The 14,773-nt window shown below is 37.4% G+C and overlaps 1 protein-coding gene across 15 annotated transcripts in view; it reads left to right on the forward strand.

Moving 5' to 3' along the window:
* Ttll5 (tubulin tyrosine ligase like 5) overlaps positions 1 to 14,773 on the forward strand; it is a 237,689-nt gene that overhangs the window by 104,209 nt on the left and 118,707 nt on the right. For 13 of the 15 annotated variants that reach the window (XM_048362476.1, XM_048362477.1, XM_048362480.1 and 10 more), the window contains 3 exons: positions 58 to 185; positions 5,643 to 5,726; positions 6,688 to 7,083. In XM_048362476.1, coding sequence (XP_048218433.1) covers positions 58 to 185; positions 5,643 to 5,726; positions 6,688 to 7,083 — 608 coding nt within the window. The remainder of the gene's footprint in view (positions 1 to 57; positions 186 to 5,642; positions 5,727 to 6,687; positions 7,084 to 14,773) is intronic. The other 2 variants (XM_048362486.1, XM_048362487.1) reach the window with 1 other exon arrangement.

A 14,773-nucleotide genomic window follows, 5' to 3' on the forward strand; every position in this document is an offset into this window, starting at 1 on the left:
AAAGATTTTCGAGAACAACTTTCCCTCCTGACTATGCTTTTTTTCTCTTCATTTCAGTGAGGCCGAACTGGAAGAGGTGTTAACTTTTTATACCCAAAAAAACAAATCTGCGAGTGTCTTCCTGGGGACTCACTCTAAAAGTTCTAAGAACCGAAATAGCTATTCTGATAGCGGGGCAAAAGGTGGTAAGTATGCCAGTTAGTTAATGAAAAATAAGAACCGTGCCCTGGGTTTCATTGCCATCATGGGAAGGAAGGAACGAAATTGAAAAAAAAAAAAGGAAAAGTAGAGGTAGGGCACACACTTCTGATCTTAACTACTTATTTGTTTGCGATCTGCAAATGGAGATTTGGAACCAGCTGGGCAGACAAATGTAGGAGATTCTTACTTCCTAATAACCAGCAAAAAGCTGGACAGAAAGGTGTGGCTCAGGCGGTAGAGTGTCAGCCATGAGCTAAAAAGCCAAGTGAGAGCTTGAAGCTCTTGTGTTCAAACCCCAGAAAAAAAAATATGCAAAGAAGAGCTAATAATGTGTTGACTGAATACTACATCTCTAAGGTGGTTAAACTTTGCAGCACAGAACTGGGGAAGGGAGATGGAGAGGGGAGCAGTACTTTTTGTCCTCAAATTTGAAGAGATCTAATGGTTTCTTTCTCCATGACCATTAATAGCAGAAAACTTTTTAGGAAAAGCTAGTGCTTAGTCAACACTTGTTAATAACTAATGACTAGTGAACCTTTATCTGCTGCATTGGATCTTATTTTTCACCTATACAAATTGTGTTTTGAATCATTACATAGGAGAAAATGTGAAAGAACCAAGTAACTTGTTCAAGGCCATTCTTTATCACACAAAGATGAACTTTGAGTCCTGATTCAGTCTTCCTGAAGCAAGCTGCGCTCTTTTTTTTTTTTTTTTTTGCCAGTCCTGGAGCTTGAACTCAGAGTCTGAGCATTGTCCCTGGCTTCTTTTTGCTCTAGGCTAGCACTTGAGCCACAGCTCCACTTCTGGCCTTTTCTATATATGTGATGCTAAGGAATCGAACCCAGGGCTTCATGTATACGAGGGTGAGCACTTTACCACTAGGCCCTATTCCCATTCCCGCAAGTTATGCTCTTAATATCCGTTCTTCCACCTCTTACCTTTGTCCAATCAGATTCTTCAACATCAGTGCAATTGTAGGTGAGACTCCAGGTTCTGTGAGACTATCTTCCTAGTGGGATGACTGACATTCCTGGTCCCAGGCTTCACAAGTCATTGGTTTCCATCAGACATTGTAGTAAGCCCCCCCTCCTTCAGGAACTCTGTGATCAGAGATTTGGGAATTTAATCTGGATCCAACTGTCTAGGTCATGTCATTGTGATTCAAAAAAACAAAACACCAGTGGTATTCTGTTCTAAACAAAACTTCGGTCAGATACAGGTGGCTCATTTCTATAATCCTAGCTACCTGGGGGATCAAAATCTGAGGATCTCAGTTCAAAACCAGCTTTTCTCTCAGGAAAGTCTGAGAGACTCATCTCCAGTTAACCAACAAAAGACAGTGATAGCACATTGGCAAGGAACAAGCAAGCAAAGGGGAGTGCAAGGCCTGGAGTTCAAGCCATGGTACTTACTAAAGAAAAAAGAGCAAAAAAATTTCTTTGCTTTAAAAGTAAAGTTCATTTAAAACCTCTGTAGAAGTATGTGGAAAGTTGTCAGTATTTTAAATCCTAAATTTGAAAACGGACACTTCTTATCTGTTATGGAAATACTGTAGCCAGTAAAATTGGTTAAGATGAATTTTACCCCCTGAACAATGGTTTTTGTATTATTTTGTAGTACTGGGGATTAAATCCCAGACCTAACATGTGCTAAACAAGCTTTCTATCACTGAGCTACACTTGCAGCCCAGTATCTAACAGCACTGTTGAATTATTGTATTCCTAACAGTCCTGAGCCCAGCCCCTCAGAGCTTTTCTAGCGTTATATTCATTGATTTGCTTATTCCTTCTACAAACTTTTACTAAGCCCTTATTATGTATTGGATCCTTTGATAGTTACTGGCAGTACAATGACTGGAACCACCTCAGTCCTTGACTTTATAAACTTTATTGTCCAATAAATGGAGTTGGGTTAGTGACTACAAGAAGATTGACAGAAGCTCTGAAAAACTCTGTAATAGTGTTGAGCAAGGGAGATTGAGGAAATCTTACCGTGAGGCCAGGGCAGAGAAAAATATGCTCACTGGGGAGGTGTGCTCATGTAGGCATTCTTTTTTTTTGGGGGGGGGGGGTGTTTGGCCAGTCCTAGGCCCTGTACTCAGGGCCTGAGCACTGTCCCTGGCTTCTTTTTTGCTCAATGCTAGCACTCTGCCACTTGAGCCACAGTGCCACTTCTGGCCATTTTCTGTATATGTGGTGCTGAGGAATCAAACCCAGGGCCTCATGTATACGAGGCAAGCACTCTTGCCACTAGGCCATTTTCCCAGCCCCCGATGTAGGCATTCTTATATAACCTCTCTCAGCAGTTAATAGAGAAATCCCAACAATATATACTGGCAGCACCATTTGTATGGATGGATCCTTTGAAATTCTAGGGTTTGTGTGTTAGCAACTGCCTTCATACAAAGTCTATTCGATAGGAAAATTTCCAGATACTTAGTCATTGTCTGTTGTTACCTGGGAAAATACTGGTATCATCAACTTCAATGAAGGTTTCTTACCGTAGCCGTGTACACAGGTAGTCAACCTTGTTAAAATGTGACTTCCGGTGATTGTAATAAAGGTGCCTGGCCATTTTGATGGGGAAAAAAAAAAGTCTATTCGAGTCTATACCTATTAAGAAAACCCAGCAGGATAGAATGAAGACCTCAATGGAAGAAACAGCCTTTAATAGTGTGCTATCTGGACTTAAACCAAACATGAACAAACAAGTATGGTGACAATATTACCATTGCTGGTGGCAAGGGTGATGGAGAAACCAGAATGAAAAATAATTGTAAAAATGACCACTTGGATTTTTGGGTTTTTTTGTTGTTTTTGTTGTTTGGTGGTCATGCTACTTGAACTCAAGACCCCTACTTGTTAGACAGGTGTTCTATGCTTGAACTATGCTGCTAGCTTTTGTTTTTTTCAATTACTTTTGCCCAGGCCAGCTTGGAGCATGTGGCTAGAATGACATGGCTGTGCCACCAGCTTTTTATTGGTGAAGTTTTTGCCCAAGCTGGAAATCTCAACCTCTCGAATAGGGTTGCAAGCATGAGCCACCACATTTGGCTTTCCCTTAAGTTTTTGTATGAACCTTATTATTTTTTTTATTTTTTATTAATTGGACATAAATTTTTTTACAAGGTGTTGTGCAAAGAGGGTGCAGTTACATAGTAGGGCAGTGTGTACATTTCTTATGATATCTTACGACCTGTTTTTCTATCCCTTGTCTAGGTCAGGTTGACATATATGCAATATACAATGTATCAAGAACATATACAGTATTCACAGACTTGGTCTCTACTGTCTCTCCATCTCCCTTTGTTAACAGTCATATATCAGGGAGATCATGCCCCTTTGTTTTCTGTGTTCTAGGCTTGTCTCACTCAACATTATTTGTTCGAGTTCTGACCATTTCCCTGTGAATAACAGTATTTCACCATTTCTAATCGCTATGTAGTATTCCATTGTGTATAAGTACCATATTTTTTGGATCCATTCGTCTGTGGAGGGGCATCTGGGTTGTTTCCATATTTTAGCTATTGTGAATTGTGCCGCGATAAACATGGAAGTACAAATGCCTTTTTGATATCTTGGATTTTTTTTTTTTTTGGCCAGTCCTGGGCCTTGGACTCAGGGCCTGAGCACTGACCCTGGCTTCTTCCCGCTCAAGGCTAGCACTCTGCCACTTGAGCCACAGCGCCACTTCTGGCCGTTTTCTGTATATGTGGTGCTGGGGAATCGAACCTAGGGCCTCGTGTATCCGAGGCCGGCACTCTTGCCACTAGGCCATATCCCCAGCCCGATATCTTGGATTTTGCTGTTTAGGATAGATGCCTAGGAGTGGTATGGCTGGGTCATAGGGTAGGTCTATATTGAGCTTTTTGAGAAACCTCCATACTGTTCTCCAAAGTGGTTGTACTAATTTGCACTCCCACCAACAATGGAGAAGGGTTCCTCTTTCCCCACAGCCCCTCCAGCATTTGTTGTTTCCTGAGTTCAGAGTATAGGCCATTCTAACTGGGGTGAGGTGGTATCTCAGGGTTGTTTTTATTTGCATTTCCTTTACTAGCAGGGATGTTGAGCAATTCCTCATATGTTTCTTTGCCATTTTTATATCTTCTCTTGTGAAGTCTCTCTTTAGCTCTTTTGCCCATTTCCTAATAGGTTTATTGGGCTTGGAGGGGCTTAGTTTTTTGAGTTCTCTGTAGATGACAGATATCAGGCCTTTGTCTGTTGCTGTGCTGGTAAATATCCTTTCCCATATGGTTGGCTGTCTTTCTATTTTGGTGGCTATGTCCTTAGCTGTGCAGAAACTTTTTAATTTGTAGTAGTCCCATTTGTCGAGTCTTTCCCCTATTTGTTGTGCCCCTGGGACTCTATTCAGGAAGTTCCTTCCTGTGCCTATAAGTTCTAGTGTCTTTCCTACTCTGTCCTTCAGTAGTTTCAAGGATTCAGGTCTGATGTTGAGGTCCTTGATCCATTTTGAGTTGATCTTGGTGCATGGTGATAGGCTTGGGTCTACTTTGAGTTTTCTGCATATGGCTGCCCAGTTCTCCCAGCACCAGTAGTTGAAGAGGCTATTTTATTCCATTGTATGTCTTTAGCTCCTTTGTCGAATATCAGTTGGCTGTAAGAGTGCGGTTTTATTTCTGGGTCTTCAGTTCTAATCCATTGGTCTTCCGATCTGTTTTTATACCAATACCATGCTGTTTTTGTTATGATGGCCTTGTAGTAGAGCTTGAAGTCAGGTATTGTGATACCTCCTGCATTGCTTTTTTTGCCTAGAATTGCTTTGGCTATTCTAGGTTTTTTGCTTGAACCTTATTTTTAACAACGATTTTGGAATATATCCCTAAATGTTTGAGAAGCTTTGGCTGTTCTGTTTCAAAATCCTGTATGAAAAACACCATACAACAGTGTAAAGTTACTAGAATGATTTTGTTATTGAGTGTACTGATAAAATCTATCTCAAGTGAAACTTAAAGGCATAGCATTTAAGTTATAGAGCCATTGTATAGTATTTAGGTATCATGCTAACACATAGAAAGACTTGTTTTTTGTTGTTGTTGTTGTAGACATACATGCTTTATACATGTTAGGATTTCTTGGCTCTATTGACAACCATCAACCAACTTGATCTCATATCCTAATTTAAATCATTTGGCTGCCCTTACTTATTTCCTTTTCCAGGCATGTCCTAGCTTGTGGCAGCCCAGGGATGGCTACCCTAGGTTTAAGTATCTTTCTCTGTCTCAATTACATGGGGCTGGGTTGGGGAAAGCTGGGAATTATTTAGTCAACAGAGCTATTGCTGTGGCCATCCTTGTAAGAGTGTGGTGTGATGTGCAGCGTTTTCTAGCATTGACCTAATGCTCATAATTTTATGAACATAATTATGTGTAATTTTCATTAGTAAGAAAGTCTAAGTTCAGTGTTTATTTCTTATTTCAGATCACCCTGAGACAACACAAGAAGTGAAAATAAAGCAGCCCAAACAGCAACAGGTCACAGAAATTCACTCTGATAAATTATCTCGTGAGTGTTTCAAACCTACATAGATCTGCTACTCTCTGATACATCTTTCTCTTTTTAAACTTTATTTTACTGTCAAGGTGACGTACCAAGGAGTTGTAGGTAGTGATTACGTAGGATCATATAAGATGATGCTAAGTGAAATGAACTTCAAGATATGGAAACAAGAGGTTTTTCATTGTTGTTGTTTTTAATGTACCATGTAAAGTTATTTCTTTTTTTTTTCCTTCCCCCCCTCCCCCATGGCTTATCCCCTGTTGTCACTGTATTTGATTTTGTTACCCTGGTTATTATATATGTTTATCTAAATTAGGGAAGGGAAAGGGAACAACAAAATGGTGAGACAGAGGACAAAGGGTGAACCAACGCAACAGCAACACTCACAAGACAATCTGTTGGAAATGAACTGTTGATGGCAGGGGCGGGGGTTGTGAGAGAGGGAATGTGGGAGAAAAATGAGGAATAAATCTTTAAAAGAAAAAGACCACCACTCATGAAGCAATGTTTCTGAAAAGCACAGAACATTACCCCAAAGAAGTTTTTCTTCCTTTTTTCTTCCTTTTCCCACAGAATTTCCTCTTAACTATTGATAACCTGTTTTCCTTCCAAAGATTTTCCATTTAGAAATTCTGAGTACTTTATTTTTTTCCTAGAAGGGTGAAAAGGAGAGGGAGAGGAGTTAGCTGTTGCTTGCAGAAACTTTGTAAAGCTTGCCTGCTCTGATTTGTGGAGGTATTCCCAATTTCAGCTCTTAGAACAGACTAAAAATAAAGTTTCTGTTGCCAGGTCATCTCTGGTAGGCAAAATTCATTAAGTTCATGATGAGTATGAAATTGTAGTCTGTATTTTTCATGATTTCTGTTTCATGTTAACATTATTTTGATGTTCTAAAAAATGTTTATGTTTTGTAGAGATTATATGTCCGTTTTTCCTAAAATGATCTGTTTTTGTTTTGTTTTAATAGGATTTACCACTTCAGCAGGAAAAGAGGCTAAATTAGTCTATACCAATTGTTCCTCTGCTTCTTTCTCTGGTCCTGCTCCTACTCTTCTGCAGAGACTTCCCAGCACCCATTTGTCATCTATGAAAACCTCTGCCCTCTCACCAGGGCCTGTCCACTTTTCTTTGTCTCAGATTCCTTCAGCTATCCTCAGCATGCCTCACCAGCCAACAGTTTTACTGAACCCAGTCCCTGACAGTGCTTCTTTCTCCATACATCCTGGGACACAGAACCTACCAAGCCCCGCTGGCCTGCCACGCTGTCGATCAGGCAGTTACACCTTTGGCCCCTTTTCCTCTTTCCAAAGTGCTGCTCAAATCTATAGCCAGAAACTGTCTCGTTCCTCTTCAGCAAAGGCAGGTGAGTGAGAAAATGAAAGGCAGGCTGCAACGTCAACTCCTTCCTAGCCAAATGAAAAAAAAAGAATGCCCTCTTCCCCTTGCTTTTTCTTTTAAGAGGTAAGGGACCCATGCTGCATTGACTAAAGAAGGACCATGCATTTTGTCCACTAGCATTCACTCATTGATTCAGAGTGAAACCCAGCTTCATTTAGATGCCAAAGAGAAAGAGATGGATCAAACAAGTCATCTAATACCTTTAATCAGGAGAGTCCCCATCTCAGAATTCCTTTTTTGTATGTGTGTCAGTCATGGGGCTTGAACTCAGGGCCTGGGCATTGTCCCTGAACTCTGGTTGCTCAAGGCTAGCAGACATGAGCCACTGGCACCTAGCCCAAAGAATTTTTAAATAGAGTATTTAATTTTAAATGAAGTAGAGCCATAGTACCAATCGAGTCCCATACTTCTTTATCTTTTTTTTTATGCTGAGGATGGAGTCCAGAACCTCAGATGTGCTAGATAAGTGCTCTGCCAGAGAGCTATGCTCACAGCCCATTTTAAATGAGCAGTTCTGTTGAGATATAACCCATATTCATAAAATTTTCCCTTTCAAAGTATACAGTTCAGTGGCTTTTTAATTTATTCATAGTTGTACAACCAACACCATTATCTGATTTTAGAACATCTTCATTATCTTTGAAAGAAAACTCCTCTATCTGTTAGCAGTCACTATTTCCTCCTACCAGCCCCTGGAAACCACTGACTTGCTTTCTATTTCTATAGATTTTTCTATTCTGGAAATTTCTTGAGTGGTATTGTGAAATAAGTGAGCTTGGTGACTACCTTCTTTCACATAATAAAATGTTTTCAAAGCTCTTCATATGTACTATACTTGTTTTTTATGGCCGAATAATATTTTACTGTATGGATATACTACATATTTTTTCTGCTGGTCAGTTGATGGAGATTTTTATGTCCATTTTTGTCCATTTATAGTGGACAAAATAACGCCATTATAAACAGTCATGCACAAGATTTTTTTTTCCAAAAATTGATTTATTTATTGTCAAAATGATATAAAGAGGGGTTGCAGTTTCATACATAAGGCAGGGAGTACATTTCTTATCAAACTTGTTACCTCCTCCCTCATTTTTCTCCCACTTTTCCCCCTCCCCATTTTCCTTCCCTCCATGCACAAGTTTTTGTTTGGACATATGTTTATATATTTTTGAGTGTATGATTAAAGTGAAGTTTCTAGGTCATAGTAAGTTGATGGAACTAACAAACATTGCAAAGTATTTGTACTGCTTTACCATCAATGGTATGTTTCAGTTTCTCTACATCCTTGTTAATGTTTATTGTGTGTTTTTTTATTTCACCCATCCTGAGGTATGTGAAATGTGCATGCACAGGGGGAGGGGGGGCATTCCCCTAATGGCTGATGATGTCGAACATCTTTTCATGTGCTTTTTGTCTGTTTGTTGTCTGCTTTGGAGAAATGTCTACTGAAATTCTTTGCCCAGTTTTAAATTAGAATGTCTTCTTATTGTTCAGTTCAGTTGTTTTCTATATATATTCTATATACAAACCCCTTATCAGATAATTGACTATTAGAAACATTTTCTCTCAATCTATTGTCTTTTTCTTTTCACTTTCTTGAAGCATATCAGTTTTTAACGTTTTGGTTAAGTGCAATTTGTCTGTTTTTTTTCCTCTTGTTTCTCGTGCTTTTGGTTTCTTTTCTGAAAAAGCATCTAACCTTAGTCATTTTCTTAATTTAGGTCTTTTTTCTATTTTCAGTCAATTTTTATGTATGATGTGATGTAGGAGTCCAATCTCATTCTTTTGCATGTGAATTTTCAACTGTTAAAATGCCATTTGTTGAAGAGACTATTATTTCCCCATTGGATTGTCTTTCACTGTTGTTGAAAATCACTTAACCATCAATGTAAAGGTTTATTTCTGGAATCTCAGTTTCCTTCTCATTGCTCTATATGTCCTAAGCCAGTACCATGTTATGACACTGTGATACTGTTGCATTATAACAAGTTGTGAAATCACTAAGGATACTTCCTCCTTCTCTGGATTACTTAGGTTGCTCTAAATTTTATGTCTTACACTCCAAATTATAGGAACAGTTTATCAATTTCTGCAAACAAAGAAAAGGAGAAAAAAGGTAGATGAAACTTTGATAGGAATTACAGTCATTCTGCAGACCATTTGGGGGAGTATTTTAACATTGATGAAGTTTTTAAACACTTTAGTAATAACCATGTTAAGGTGAGTTAAGGCTAAGCCATGCCTTCTAAATAGCAAATCTGTATTTGTTAACTAATACCTGATTGCAAATGAAGTGAATATTATAATACACAGCTTCAATAAGAGATTATAAGTGGTCTTCTCTAATTAAAGTCATAAATAGGAATGTGTTCATATATGTGCTAAATCCAAGTGACCATTTTTCTGTGATTATGTTTTCTAAAATCAGTAATAGTAATAATCAGTAATGTTCTGGTCTGAATTTTTCTATTCCTCATTTGAGAAATTCTGTTTAGTATCCCCCAGTACCCTATGTTATTATGAAAACTCTCAGTACTTTTTTTTCACCCTTTCCAAGAGAAGACTAGGGAATAAAAGATAGCCAGTTTAAAATTCTTTCCTATCCTACAATTCCTATCATATAATTGCTGCTTTGGCTGGTGATTATGTATAAGTATATTGTTTAATTTTCAGGTATTTGAGTCTCTTTTTGTAACTGACTCAACATATTTCTACTGGGATCAGACAACATATTCTGCATATTCTGAATGGATTAAATATATTGTACTTAATACGTAGTAGCAACAGTAGCCTGTAAATGTCAATCAGGAAACCTAGTAAGCACAAGATGTATGAGACATTGCCAGTGTAAAGCACATACTCTTTCATAGCGAACTTACTTTGAAATAGTACATTTTAAAATAATGATAAAAATTACAGGGGCTGGGGATATGGCCTAGTGGCAAGAGTGCTTGCCTCGTATACTTGAAGCCCTGGGTTCGATTCCCCAGTACCACATATACAGAAAATGGCCAGAAGTGGCGCTGTGACTCAAGTGGCAGAGTGCTAGCCTTGAGCAAAAAGAAGCCAGGGACAGTGCTCAGGCCCTGAGTCCAAGGCCCAGGACTGGCAAAAAATTAAAAAAAAAATTACACTATAGTAAACACTTAAACCAGTAACAGTCATTTAACCATCAAGTATTGATATCGTATATCCTGTTCTTTAACACAGCTGTCACCACACTAGGTCTGTTTCCACCAACACCAGCATAAACATGGGAGTGACTCTTGTGCTATGACATGATGAGGGCTGCATTGTCACTAAGACATGAAGATTTTATAGTTCTGTTGTAATCCTCCAGGACAGTCATGACTCTATAAATCTGAAAGTGTCCCAAATCCCAAACACTTTTGGCCTCAAGCATTTTGAATAAGAAATACTTAGCCTATGACACAAAAACTCATGGAACTACATGAGTAATCTGCAAATACATTGTCTTGGTGGAAATTTTCTACATAATTCTGTTATTAGTATAATACATGTTGTTGTTCTTTTAGATACTGTCTTACTGCAAAGCACACACTGACCTTGCACTCAAAATCCTCGCTTAGCCTCATGTGCTGGACTCACATGCATATACCACCATGCCTGGCAGTAAACAGATTTTTTTAAAGTAGAAATGGTAAATAGGAGCTGAGCAGTCTGGGCATAGTAACACACATCTGCCTGTCATCCCTTCACTCAAGAGATTGAAGCAGGAGGATTATTCCCTTTAGCCAGACTAGGCTGAATAGTGAAACCTTTATCCAAAGAAGACACAGTGTGATAGAACAATATGATGTGCATCTGCTGATCATGTACAGATCCCAGCAGAAAAAGAAAATACTTTCTTAAGCATACATGATATATAGGATATAGTTGATACTTTTTATTTTAAAAAATTAGGCACATACTACATTACAAACAAGAAAAAAATCTTATCCAATACTTGGTGTCACATAGCCTTGTTCTTTGCCCATACTGCAATTGAGTTGAAAGCAGTGACAAATATATAATACATCCCCATATATTTCAAAAGAAAGAGTGAAAAAAGTCATAAAGGAAATGAAGTGTATTAGCACTGAACGATAATGGAAAACTACATGTATAAGCATGGGGAAAACAGTAAAGGCAGTATTAGAAATTTACATACTCAAAAAGGATAAAAGTGAAGAAAATGTGCTAAGTTTCTGACTCTGAACCTAATAGAAATAGCACTATCATGCATCTAAATGAAAGAGTAAGACATGATAAAGATGTGAGCAAAACCCATAGAATTAAAAAATACAGTAAATTCTATCAAAACCAAAAGTGAACAAATAATAAAACATTACCAAAAGAAGAAAACACAGATAAATAATATAAGGGATGACAAAGCACACATATGACATACAAAGCTGGCATAGATGAAAAAAATAATAGGATACTGTTATTATAATTAAACCCAAATGGACAAATTCCTACAAATGTTTAGTGTGTAAAATGACTCAGGTGAAGAAAACTTAAATAGTTTTATGAGTATTAGTACAACTAATATAGTACTTAAAATTCTTCTCTAAAAGGAAACGTAAAGCAAAGATAGTTTGATAGTTAATTCTAAAAGGAGGATATTCCTAATATTTAATTTTTCAAGAGAATGGAAAAAGTCTCTATTTTGTGTGGCTAGTTTCATATTGACAAAATCAGTTAAGAACGGTGCTAGAGAATAACATACACCAACTTCGTTTATGAACAGAAATAGAAAAACTCAAATCAAATTTAAAGGCCAGTCAAATTTAGTAGCTATTCTATGTTCATATATGAACTTTCATACTAAGAAAAGAAGGAAACCCTGTTAGCCTGGGAATGTTACCTGTCTTATACTTCCAAGAGCTAGTGGTCTAGGTAGAGAAATGTTGAAATTGTTCACCTCGATGTTAGGGGCAAGATGAAGATGCTCACTATAATGTTGCTTCTGTTCAGCATTTTACAGGAGGTCAGGGCCAGCACAGTAAGAAAAAGCATTAAATGCAATAAGGTGTGTGTGTGTGTGTGTGTGTGTGTGTGTGTGTGTGTGTGTATGTGTGAAAGAGAGAGAGAGATAGATAAAGAGAGAGGAAAGAGAGAGAAAGCCTGATGTTGGTGGCTCACACCTAAAATCCTAGTTACTCAGGAGGCTGACATCTTAGGATCATGATGTAAAGCTTGCCTGGGCAGGAAAAGCTCTGAGACTACTCCTATCTCCAATTAACTAATCTAAAAAAGCTGAAAGTGGCAGTCTGGCTCAAAGTAGTAGAGCACTAGCCTTGAGCAAAAGAAGCTCAGGGAGGGACAGCACCCAGGCCCTAAGTTCAAGCCCCAGGACCAGCCCTCCCCCCAAATCTACAGATACATTTTAGATATAATTTTTTTAGCTATATAAATGGCAGTAGTTTTAAGAAAAAATATATAAAATGACCACTTTGAGACAGTACTGGGGTTTGATAATACCACTCTAGCCACTCTACTAGTCCCAACTATTTATTTTAAAGCTGAAGTTCAGTGACATTAAATATACTCAAGCATGTAACCTTCACCACCAAACAATGTTTGGAATGAATAAATGGATAAATACATCATGTGCACATGTAGGAATAATTTCATAAGAGTTTCTGATGTCATCAAATTGATCTTTAGTTTTAATATAATTCTAGTCACAATCTCACACTTGTTCTCAAACTTGATAAACCCAAAATAATAGAAAGGCCAAGAAGAGTTGAGGACCTTTTGAAGAAGAAAAATAAGGTAGAGGAATATCTCATTGAAACATAGGATGAAGATAGAATAATTATTAAGACAGCATGGTATTAGCAGCAGCCCAGGGGTTGATTAATGAAATTAAATAGAAGAGAATAAAGTACAACTTCAATAAGTCAAGATGAAAAAGACAACTTAATAGAAGAATGATAAGTAATATCAGAAAAGTTATAGCATATGCTGAACATCGTTATTATTCAAGTGAATGTATGTGAAGACTGTACTATTTTATAGTGTTGTAGAAAAAGAAGAACTATGAACTGTGATGGTTGACATACTAAGTATTAAAAGAGTAGATGAGGGTGAGATTAGCACTGGGGATATGGCAGATCACTTGCCTAGCAATCACTAGTAAAATAGGGGCAGGTATCTATGATCACAGGAACACTTCCATTTTGTTTATGGGAATGTAAAATACACCACTCTGGGATTATCATATAAGCTTGAAAATTCAACCTATTACCCAGAAATCCTACTCGTAGGTGTAGACACAGAAAATTCTATATATGCAGCAGCAAATAGATGTAAGATTATATAGGACTGGCATTATTTATAATAGCAGTAAGCTGTTACTAAGTAACAAGGAATTGAAAAATAATTTATGATGAATCTGTGAAATGAAATACCAGACAACAAATAAAATACATGAATTTCAGCTGTACTCAGCAAGGATAAATCTTAGCAATATAGTGTTGATTAACAAAAGCAAGTTAAACTATTATGGTAGGATACCATTTTTATAGAGCATAAAAGTCACTAAATTAAATGAAATTGAAGACACATAGAACATTTGAACCTTGATTAAATCCTAGTTTGAACAAAATTATAAGACAGTTTATGAATAAAGACATACATGACTATGGAAAAAAGTCACTACATTACCTATTTTATTTATGCACATATGTGTATATGTATGCTTTAAATTATAATTTACAAAAGGAAGGAATGATGGGAGATTAGAGATGAGGAACACATGGGTTGATGCATATTATTGGTAATGTAGTTTCTGAGTGCCATTTCCTTGGTAGTAAATTGATAGATATTTATTATAAAATGCTTATATTACACACCTATTGTAAAGGTTTTGTGTGTACCAAATGAAATAGAAAACATCAAAATGATTTTTTAGAGTGTTACCATGTTGTATGTACAAAAGGACAGCAATTAAATTAACAATTATAAAAGGATAGAAAGGCTCTGGGAGTGTGGCTCAGTGGTTGAGGGTGAAGCCCTGGTTGTTTATTGCACATAAATAAACAACAAAGCAGAAAAGAAATACATTATGGGTTTCTACTTTGCTGGGGTTTGCAATCATGTTTTGGTGAGATCCATGCTTTTTTTTTTTTTTTTTTTTTTTTGAGGTACTGGGGCTTGAATTCAAGGTTTGTACTCACTAGGCAGGCACTCTGCTGTTTGAGCTGTTGCCTCCAGCCCAGAGATGTATGATTTTTATAGTCAAAAATATGAGTCTCGGTTTTATGTTATATAACAACAAAATAAGCTGAAAGAACATTTAAATCTGTAAAGGATGTATATTTGAGACTAAAAGCAGTGCTGTTTTTCTTCATACCCTCAGTTTTTCTTTCATTCCTATTTCCCTTTGGAGCATTGTGAGTGTTAAGGGTGCCACAGACTACTTACAAGTGTGATTGCCAGTGGTAAAACTTACAAGTGGTAAAACTAAGAATTTAGAGTTGCAAAACCATTTTTTTTGTTTCTGACAGCACTGGGATCAAACCCAAAGGCTGATGCATGTAGGGAGTGTGATACTGTTGAGTTGTGTCGTCAGCTCAACCTATTTTTTTAATTTAATAAGATTAGTTAATTGTAAAATTAGTTCTTCCCTAGCACCTGTGATA

Source organism: Perognathus longimembris, chromosome 14, assembly GCF_023159225.1.
Source record: "Perognathus longimembris pacificus isolate PPM17 chromosome 14, ASM2315922v1, whole genome shotgun sequence".
Lineage (NCBI taxonomy): Eukaryota > Metazoa > Chordata > Mammalia > Rodentia > Heteromyidae > Perognathus > Perognathus longimembris.